Source organism: Culicoides brevitarsis, chromosome 3 (assembly GCF_036172545.1).
Source record: "Culicoides brevitarsis isolate CSIRO-B50_1 chromosome 3, AGI_CSIRO_Cbre_v1, whole genome shotgun sequence".
Lineage (NCBI taxonomy): Eukaryota > Metazoa > Arthropoda > Insecta > Diptera > Ceratopogonidae > Culicoides > Culicoides brevitarsis.
In genome coordinates this window covers 34,430,545-34,441,774 of record NC_087087.1, presented here as the reverse complement: position 1 = coordinate 34,441,774, position 11,230 = coordinate 34,430,545, and the positions used below count along the sequence as shown (strand labels likewise).

General features: G+C 23.8%; 1 protein-coding gene across 1 annotated transcript; it reads right to left on the bottom strand.

The window, feature by feature from the left end:
- Positions 1-5,532: 5,532 nt before the first annotated feature.
- LOC134833805 (WASH complex subunit 4) lies at positions 5,533-10,391 on the bottom strand. Its single transcript, XM_063848260.1, has 4 exons — positions 10,253-10,391; positions 8,912-10,194; positions 6,618-8,240; positions 5,533-6,046 (listed from the first exon to the last, which is right to left on the bottom strand). Exons 1-4 carry the CDS (start codon positions 10,281-10,283, stop codon positions 5,612-5,614), a joined length of 3,372 nt encoding a protein of 1,123 aa, XP_063704330.1. The 5' UTR covers positions 10,284-10,391; the 3' UTR covers positions 5,533-5,611.
- Between the last annotated feature and the right edge of the window lie 839 nt (positions 10,392-11,230).

Below are 11,230 nucleotides of genomic sequence, written 5' to 3'. Positions count from 1 at the left end.
TCTTCTGACGAAAAATTTTCCCCTTTTTTATACATACACAACAAGTAAAATAAATAAATATAATATAATATAATAATATATATATTTATGTATAATATATATATATATATATATATCATATATATTATAATAAATATATAATATATATATATATTTGAATTAAAATTCCAGTTTTTACAAAAAAATACACTTTTTGCTTGTGCATCAAATTTTTTCGTACAAATCCAATCGATTTTTTTTTGTTTTTATCGTCACTTAAAAAAATTTTTTCTACAACATGTAAAACTATTATTATTATTATTTAAACTATCATTATATTATATTATATTATAAATATATGAAAATAAAAGAAAAAACAAAATAAAAAAATTTAATTATTATTATTTATTACATAAGAATAGTTTTGTAGGCATAAATAAATAAAAATAATAAAATTTTACTACGGTTGATCAATTCGATTCATGAAATACAAAAAAATATATATAATAATAAAAACATAAATTAAAAAAAAAATAAAGTCAAGATCAGTATGATAAGTATTGCTTTAACGTTTTAGTATGACGAGATCGATGTAAACTACCTACCTATACGATTTATTAATATAATAGTGTTTAAAATAATAATTAAAACAAAAAAAGTGAAAATCTGTAAAACTATTATTATTATGATTATTATATTATTAATAATATATCAAGGATAACAGTAAAATTTTGTTAAGTGTAAAAAACGTATTTTGTGTTTTTTTATTTATTTTCCCTTTTTCCCATTTTTTTTATCTCAGGTTCTTATTTTTTTTTTATTTTCGGATGTTTCGCTGTCTCTGCTTCTCTACCTCGTATATGATGATAATAATAATCATTATTTATCACGAAAAATATATGTTTAAAAAAACAATCAATTCATAGTTAAGAAATTAGAAAAAAATTGCTTTTCAAACATATAAAAAAATTGGAAATAGTTTTTTTTTTATTTTTTCCTAAAATGCATTTAAATAATAATAAAATAAAATTTTTTATATAAAAAAAATAATTTACATAAAATGATACAAAATTTTGTATCTTTTCCTATAAAAAAAAAAATAAATGCTAAAAAATGCCTCATTTTCATCAAAATTAAGAAAAAACACATACACACACAAAGATAAACAAAAACTTAGACGGTGAATGAATAAATAAATAAATCCCGCGTTATCGAGAAAAAAAAATGTTGAAAACCAGATTTTTTGAAAGACATTCAACATAACATCATGGAAATGCTTGCTTCGTTTAACTGCCATATAAAATAAAAAATAAAAAAAAATATAATTTTGAGAGTAATACTTCTTGAGAAAGTTGTGTGAAAAGCATTAATTAAACAGAAAAAAAACCAAAAAATTACTAATAAGTTAAAAAATAAATTCAAAATAAATACAAAAAAGATCGATGATGAAATATTTATTAGTATGAATAGAATTATTTGATTTTTCTAAATAATTTTTTTATAGCATAGAAAAAAATTATTTCGCAAAATTATAGGCTCGCTATAAAAATTAACAAAAAAAATAGAGAATTCGAATTTTTTTACATTTAATGCGATGCCAAAAAAATAATAAATAAAAATTTCTGCTCATTTTTCTAAAAAAAATAACTAAAAAAATAAAACTAAACCACCAGAGGCTTGCGTTGACAATGAATATGAATTTCCTATTTTTCAAAAAAAAAATAATTTTCAATCAATTTTTTATTTTTTTTTTGTTTAGACATTCATACTAATAATAAAACATAATAATTGTATCAATATATATAATGTTTTTGTATATAATTAATTGATAATAAAATTTTGTATTTTATTATTAAATTATATAACGTAAAACATTATACATGAAAATACGACGACGCGAATCGTGTACAAAAAAATTAATTAAATAACTTAGAAATATTAAAAAAAAAAATAAATAATAATTAACATCATTCAGATCCTATTTTTGGTTAAACGCAGTATCTTAAAAAATAATAAATATTAAATTAAAAAAAAAAATAAATAAATATGCAGAAAAAAAATCAATGTTTGTAATAGTTTTTACTACTAAACCAAAAAAAAAATATATATAATAAAATTGCATTAAATTAAATTAAACACACAATTAGGTATAAAACTTATATAGTTTAGTAATATATTAATAATTATTATATAACTTCTACTAGAAATCAAATATTAAAGAATATAATTATTATTATTATTATAAAAATAAAGAAAGAAAATCAGAACAAAATTATCATCATACCCGATCAGAATAAATTTAAAAATAGTTATGTTTCATACATGCATGCAAATATAATCCTGATAAATATAATTCTAAATAAATAAAAAAAACTCCTTTTCATATATAAAAAAACAAAGAAAAAAAAACAAATAAATAAATAACCTTAATAAATATAAAAAATGCAAGAATATGTAATGATGTGTAATAATTATAAAAAAATTGATAAAAAGTAATAAAAAATTATGATATAATATAAAGACATGTTTTTTCTTTAATTTGATGATTTAACATCTTTCTCGTGTCAAATTAAAAGGGCTCAAGAAAAAACAATGTCGCTTATATTATATTGGTTCAATTTATATACTTACAAAAAAAACATCTTATCATTTCGCATCATATACATTGTACATATATATAGATAATTGATAAAAAAAAGGATTGTGTTTGGATGCTTTCACCCAAAATTTGCGATTTTTTCAATCGGGTCCATAATTTATATGACAAAATTTTGATTTCTTGTATAAATTATCGGCCCTGGGTATGTATAAATGTAACTATTAATATTAGGTATGATTATTATTCATGTCATTTAGCTGGTAAATAGTAGAAAAAAAAACATTTCATTCATAAAGATTTTTTTTTCATCACGATTTCACTCTTTGTAAATATATATTAGATAATATTATGTAAGAATAAGGAAGATTCAAAGATATTTCTCTATAAATGATGAATAGGTAACAAAATGTGTTTTAAATAATATTACATAAGAGCAAATTACACATGCTAAAAAAAATCGTAATAGTAACGCACTTTATTAATTTATTTACATTTATAAACTTTAAATTTAATAAAATTTAGGATAAGTGTAAAAGCGAGTTGAATAAAAGGTACGAATGTGTGAATTCTTCTTAGATAAAAAATCCGCGCGAATGACTTTTGGACCCTTTTATTCAAGAAAAAAAAACCAAAAAAATAAAACATCAAACCTAAATAAATAAAAAATAATAATATAAGAGACCCGTTCATCATTATAATATATTTCTCTACTGTAACCAACATCATTGCAGTAACCTAACATCTACTAAAGTAAAAGAGAAAAGTAATAATAATGATAAAAAAATTTATATCTTATATCGCTAGCATAAAAAAAAAATAATAAATGACCTTAAAAAATAATTAAAAAAAAATAAAACTAAGAAATTAATTTATACTAAAATTGATATGATAATAAAAAAATGCTTTTTTAATTAAAAAAAAATAAAAAAATAAATCTTACATGAACCAATTTCTTCAGCTATCATGGATTTCAGGGTTGTAAAGCGACCATTGTTATTATTAATACATTATTATTACTTATCAACTACAAAATTATATCATACACATCCACCCGTATGAGCAGGTTTGAATTAATTATTTACTAATGTGGCTAAAATTATTTTTTTCTATATTATATGTATATAATTTGTTAATATTATAATATATTATATATATATTATATTATATAAAGTATATTATATACATATAATATAGAAAAAAATATTTTGTCCGCAACAATTAATTAATTATCTCGTGGCACCAATTATATAAAAAAAAACAAAAAATGCCAATATATATATTTATATATAAACATTAATTAATAAAACAAACACACTTTAACGTCATAAATTTCTTCTTGTCACATTGCGTACCTAATTAAACATGAAAATTAAATAAAAAATATATATTAGTGAAATGTTTATTATTATTATTATTATTTAGCATCACTCTTCTTGAATTATTAAAAAAATATATTTTTATTAGTTGAAGACTCTTAAATAGTTAAAAGAGTACGAACAACAAAAAGAAAGAAATAAATGGGACACAATTGTTTTTATTGTATAATTGTTATTTTATCATTTATTATTATTATTAAACATATATATTTGAAAAATATATCCTTATATTATACAATAAATACGTCAAGAACAAGAAAAGAAGAAAATATATAGAAACAACTTTTATCTCTTATACTTTTTTATATCTTGTACTGTAATTTTCATACAAAAATAAAAGAAAAAAACAAAATGAACAAAGTAATAATATAAAGTAAATAAGAAAAACGAAACAATTTTGCAAGAAAATTCATAAAATAATAAAACTAAAACATAAACTCGTAAACACACAAACACAAAACACACAAAAACACTTTCCCGCCCATTTTTATATATATAAAAAAATATAAAAGCAATGCTTTTTTCTTCTTCCTCGCTAATTCTTCTCATCTTACAATACGAAAATTGTAAGAAAAAAAATCTGGTACTAATAATTGTCTATTTTTTGTTAAAAAATATTTTTTTATTAAAAATAAATTTAAGTGATGCTAAAAAAAAATTTCATTCAAACTTTTTTAATTGTTGTCGTTGCAAAAAAAAAATAATAAAATGTGCTATCGCTGCCGCAAAAGCATGCCATAATAATTAAACACACATTCACACACAAAATACACACAGAACTAAAACACGATCCTTAAAATTAAATAAAATTTTTACCGTCTAAGTTTCGTATTAAAAAAAACAAACAAATCTCGTAAATTATTAATTATTATATTGTATGAACTACAAAACATATATATTTACATCTTAATAAACAAACAAAAAAGTTGAAGATCAGGATAAAAATTCGTTAAGAATTAAATTTAAAAAAAAAATCAAATAAAATGAGGAAATAATTTAAAAAAAAATTAAAGTTGGAGATAAAAAAAAAACCAAAATAATCATCAAGTAACGTTGAATAAATGAAAAAAAAATATGGATATGTAGTTTAAACAAAATTAAAAATAAATTTGAAGTAAAAACACAAAAAAATGAGAAAAAAAATATAATTTGAGATATAAAAAATTTAAAATGTAAGGTTTATGTAATAAAAAAATAAATATGGTAATTGTGTAAACTGATATATAACGTTGAAATGCATATATATCAAATAAAATAAATAAAAATTACAAAAAATATTTTTTTTCTGTGATGAAAATTTTATAAGGTGAGTTTTTTAAAATTTTTAAAAATTTACAAAAATAATTTTAAAATATAAAAATTACAAAAAAAAAATATTTTTTTCTTTGATAAAATTTTAAAAAAAAATTAAAAATTATTTTTTCTGTGATAAAAAAAAAAATATTAAAATAAAAAAAATTAAAAAAAAAAAAATAAAAATAAAAAAAATTTTTTTTTGTGATTTTGAGGTAAGTTTTTTAAAATTTATTTTATTTAAAATTAAAAAAAAAATAATTTAAATATATTTTTTTAATAATATACTTTATTTCTTGAAAAATATATGATTAATGAGTACAAATACAAATATATATAATATATAAGAAAATTTCCACATATTTTATTGGAAAAAAACTTTGGCACTGCTGAGGCTGTAAAAGAGCAATTCAAACTCTTGCTGGAATGCTGTTATTCGTTTTTCGGTCAACGCAAACGTTTGTTGTAGTTTTTCGTCGTCATTAGACGCTCCCTGATTCGCCCGTTTTTCATTCAATTCCTTCAGTTCCGCGATATATTTTCGTCGCAGCGACTTGAACCAATGCAACGCATTGAAATCCGTAATTTGATCGAGTAATTTCAAAATATAAGCAAGTCCAATGGAGAATCCATCATCCGTAAATAAGGCACCTGTTTGATCTTTCTTCGTGAGTTTGTCCTTGGAAGTCAACATATGCTCGATGTAGTTGAGAGTCAACGCGGGAATGATGAGATAAAAGTTTTTCAGGTGAATGTGCTTCGGATTGCGGAAAAATGGAGCGAAGGTGTCAACGAGAAGCTAAAAAAAAATTTTTTTTAAATTTCTTAAAAATTATTGAATCATGCCGCTTTAAATAAAAATCAAAAATAAAAAGTTAAAAATTTCTTTTTTCTGTATTTTCATAATTTTTCAAGAAATTAAAATAAAAAACTAAAACTAAAAAATTTTAAATTAATTAAATAATTTAATTTAATAATTAATCAAATAATTTTTATTAAAATTATTAAAATTTTAAATTTAAATTTTAAATTAAATTTAAATTTAATTTTTTTTTAATTTAAATTTAAAATTTTTTTTAAATTTAAAAAAAAATCAAAATAAATGATTTTAAATTAAAAATTATTAAATTAATTAAACTTTTTTTTATTTTTTTAAATTTTTTTATATGAAATAGCAAATCTCAAAGTGATAGTTTAAAAAAATTTAACGCTTAAAAATTGTTAAATTTTTGTCATTTTGTATGAAAATAGTATTTCAAAACTTTTTTTTATTTAAAAAATTTTTTTTCAAAAAAAAAAATTATTTGGAGCGGCCTTACATGAAAAAAAATATTTTTTTTTTATTTTTAAAAAAATTCATAAAAAATTACCTTAAAATATTCATCTCCTTCCGCATAAGTCTTTGAAATATTTTCAATATTTGCTTCCAGATCCTCCGCCGCTTCAATTGTAGTTCGTGACAATCCATTTTCCTTCGCCAAAAAGACAAATTTTAAATTTTCATCCAATTCCGGGAGGAAAGTACTTGCATCAGCCGTAAAATGAATCGCTCCCGACCTAACCATCCTCACATAACCCAAGGCATTCCCGATTTGGCTGATGAGACTTCGAAACATGTCCAAATAACTGACGCCCTGCGGCGACATTCCCAATTTTTTGATGCTGCGACTCAAGTTGTCGGCTCTTTCGTACGGATACGGCTTCGAATCGGCATCAGCAAGGTCTTTAATGTACTTTGCTTCCTTCAACAAACGTGACTCGATGTGTTGATCGAACATAAATTGGGAGAAAACCTGAAATTTATTCCGCAAAAATTGATAAGTGAAGTTTACGGTTGTATTCACGATGCCGCTTCCATGCGCCCGGAGACTGTTTGCGACATGCGTGATGTTAATTGTGTTCAAATATTTGTTATTACTGCTTTGCTCGATGAAAATTTGGTTGTTCAAGTTGTACAAATATTTTGTCACAAAAACGTTGATGTTCCGCATAATTTGTAAAATATCGAGTCCCTGCTCCAACGTTTGAGTCGGCAAATGATCAGCAGTTGTGGTCAAAGAAAATTTGAAATTCAGCAATTTTCGCATTTCTCCATAAGTTTTCCAGTCATGCAGGGAAATTGTCGTCAAATTATAGTAAGTTGCGTTCAAATATTGCTCGATATGATCTTTGAGCAAAATTTTTTTCCCAAAAAGTTTCATCGGTTCGACCCATGCTAAAGCTTTCATCGTTTGAAATACCTTACTTGACACAAAAGGATCATATTTCTCGAGCTGCAGGTTCGAATGATAATCCAAACGGAGAAAAATTTCAATTTCTTGACACAATTTTTGCATTATTTCCTTTTCCAAAGCACTTTTTGTGTCTTTTCGAAATGTCTCCAACGTAGAATTTGACACAATTTCCCTTTTTTCAGCGAAAAATCTCTCATAACATTCATTTGTGGCTTGAATCAGCAACGGAAGTGTCTCAATTTTAACATTTGCCTCATAAATGCTCCTTAAATGCAACGGAATTATCGAACTATGCCAATATAAGAACCTCGGATCACAAATTTGGTCGATGCGGGTTTTGATTTTTACGATATTTTCCGCGTCTCGCAAGTATTTGTCGATTGCTGTTAAGGAATCGGAGTCGAAAGTCTTTTCGGGATCAGCTGCTGCGAGTGCGAGACGTCCTATGTACATCCGTTTGACACTCGGGGCACCGTAAAATGCCTTTTCAGCGATTTGCAATGCAGAAATTATGTCTAAATGACGTTCGTTTATGGATGAGGAGTTCAATTTTTGCTTTGCGTTTGTGATTGCCGTTAAAATTTTGTAAAATGTGTGTTGACTGATGTAATGGAGAGAGGAGATAATGTCGTTGTTGCACGTTTCAAAGATGATTTTGATTGTTTGCAGCAGTTCCAAGAGCTTTGTGATGCTAAAAAGGGTTTGTTTTGACATGCGAACCGATAAAAAGACATGTAAGTTGGTTGTTGTTCGAATAATCTACAAAAAAAAATATTTTATTTTATTTTTTTAAATTAAAAATTATTAAATTAACAAAATTTAAATTAAAAAGTATTTTTTTTAATAAAAAATTATTTTTTTGAACAATTTTTTTTAAAAATTATTTAAAAAAAAAAATTTTTTTTTAAAAAATGTTTTTTTTAAATAAAAATTATTTTTTTTTAATAAAAAATATTTTTTTTCAAATAAAAATTATTTTAAATTAAAAAATTAAATTAAAAATAAAATTAAATAAAAAATATGTTTTTTAAATTAAAATAAAATAGAAAATTATTTTTTTTTCAAAAATTTTTTTTTAAAAAAAAAAAAAAAAAATTTAAATTAATTTTTTTTTTAAAAAAAAAAAAAAAAAAAATTTTTTTTTTTTTTTAAAAAAAAAATAATTGAATTTATTAGGAAAAAAATTTTTTTTTAATAAAAAAATTTTTTTTAATGAAAAAATTTTTTTTTCAAATAAAATCTATTTGAATTATTAAAAATTTTAAATTAATAAAATTAAATAGAAAAATAAAACTTATTTTTTTACTCAATTTAAAAAAAAATATTTTTTTAAATAAAAAAATATTTTAAATAAAAAAATTATTAAATTAAAAAAATCAAATAAAAATTTATTTTTTTCAGGAAAAATTGTTAAAAAAATCTCAACTTACATGCGAAATTTGAGTCCCCAGATGAACTCCTTCCAAAATCGAGGCACTTAAATTTTTGATATTCTCTCCTTTAACAGTTTTTTCCTTCAAAATTTCCCGCAAATTGATATTCCATAAAGTCACAGCGGTGAAATATTGCTTCACATCCTTCGAAATGCCTTGATTCCTTTTCGTCAAATAACTTTGACGATTTTTCTGAATTTCCAAAGTCAATCTTTCACCTTTCATCAATACCGCAACATGCTTATTAAGGAACTTTTCAGCAAGCCACAATTGATTTCCAAGAAGATTTACGACACAAAATTTTGAATTCATGTCGATCGTTTGTCTGAAGAGACTTTTGTCGAGATTTCCAAAGAGATGATGGTACAAAACAGCAACCGAAGTAACTTTTATCAAATTAAAAGCTTCAAAATTCTCATGAAACTCCGAATCGCATCGACTAATCTCGTACAAAGTTGTTTTAATGTAGGAAAAAACGTGTCCCGAAAAAATTCCCAAAGTTTTTGGATTAGTTTCGTTCTTTATTTTGCTCACCGCAGTCAAAAGTTGTTCGAAAACGTCGCCAAGGAGGAGTTGTTCAAGCTCTAAGAGGATATTTTCGACTCCTCGGACGCCATTTTGATCGAATTTGAACTTGTCCGTGTTGTATTTTATCGAATTTATCGCCTGTTTGTAAAATTGCCAGTAATTGCTGAGACTGGCGTGTTGCAAAAGCTCTTGAAATGTGATGACAATGACGAGCAACTCCCCGATATGATGAAAAACTGATTGGAAATGGATCGATTTTGATACTTTTAGATATTGTTTCTCGACTTCGAAGAGTGCCGCAAGTTGTCGAAGCGTCAAACAAATTACATTTGTCACATGTTCGACGAAATATTTGACGCGAAAAAGCATTTCCAAGACATTTCCGAATTGAACGTGCGACAAACAAGTACTTTTTAGCTGTGATTTGTCACTGCAACGAGTCTCCAATTCGGCGAGACTTTCATCCATCAATACGAAATTGTGCTGTAATTCACGTGCTTCGACCTTGATTTGACGACAATCGTCGAATAATGAGGCAAAAGTCACAATAATCTTCGACAAAAGTTTGTTATCCGAATCAATTATTTGAAAAAGTGTCGTTGCCTCGTTCGAGTCATCATTCACGACGGAACAAATGCTGTTGCTGCCAATTTTACGGGAATTCGAATGTTGATCCAACAACGTGTCTAAAGATTGGCTGTAACTTTCCAAGAATTCGCCGTACTTTTTGAGTTGCAGTTGTGCGGAAAAAACTAAAAGAAAAAAAAAATTTGTTAAATTTTAAAATTTAATGCTAAATTTTTGACTTACCAAGAGCGTTCTTGTCGATTTTAGAAGTCATCTTGTTTAAAATTCTTCAGTTTTGTTAGAGATCACGTGAAAAAAGGACCATTTTATGAGTAAATTCGTAATTTTTTAAAGGGAGTAATTCAATTTTCTAAATTTGTTTTTGTTGATATCAGCTGATATCTGATGAGGCGAATGAAACTGATAAAAATAAGGTTGCCAGATTTGAGGCACGTAACTGAATTGCATGAGGAAATCCAAGTGACGGAGTGAGACGATCGAAAGTGATACTGTTATATGCTGTCAGGTAAGTATACCAGTACTGGTATACTTACCTGACAGTTGTATAACAGTTCACTTTCATTCGTCTCACATCGTCTCACTCCGTCACTATGGATTTCCTCGTGCAATTCAGTTACGAGCCTCCCGCAGATGGCGCCCAAATCTTTAAGGGGTTATCATTTTCATTCGTCTCAAATATGCAGTGTAATGTTTTCGTCCGAATTTAAACGTTGGCATGGCGACGACTGGTAGTTTTAGAAGGTTTTCCTTGAATTTCCCGATTTTTCAAAGGATTTTCATCAAAATTTTAATTGGAAAATGTACTTTTGACTTTCCTTTGTAACATACAATAATAATATTTGATATTTTAGAGAAAAATATTCGCAAAATTTTGGGAAATTTTAAGGAAAATTCATGAAAATTTGTAAAGTTTGAATTAAAAAAAAAAAATAAATAAATAAAATAAAAATAAAGAAAAAAAAATTAAAATTTTCTTAATTTTTATCTATGAAAAAAAGCAATGGGATTTAATCTAATTAACTTTATCTTAATTTTTTAAATTAATTTTTTTTAATATTTTTTTTTTTTAATTAATTAAATTTAATTTTAATTAAAATTAATAAAATTTGTTTAAATTTAAAAAAAAGTTAAATCAAAAATTTCAAAAATATTTTTTTTACTTACATTTATTTAATTAATTCAAACCAAGGAATTTTTTAT

Coding starts and splice junctions, on each gene's coding strand:
- LOC134833805 (XM_063848260.1), bottom strand. CDS start 10,283: ATGACTTCTAAAATCGACAAGAACGCTCTTG. Junction 8,241..8,911: donor TGGGGACTCAAATTTCGCAT/GTAAGTTGAGAT, acceptor TTTTTTTTGTAG/ATTATTCGAACAACAACCAA. Junction 6,047..6,617: donor AAGGAGATGAATATTTTAAG/GTAATTTTTTAT, acceptor ATTTTTTTTTAG/CTTCTCGTTGACACCTTCGC.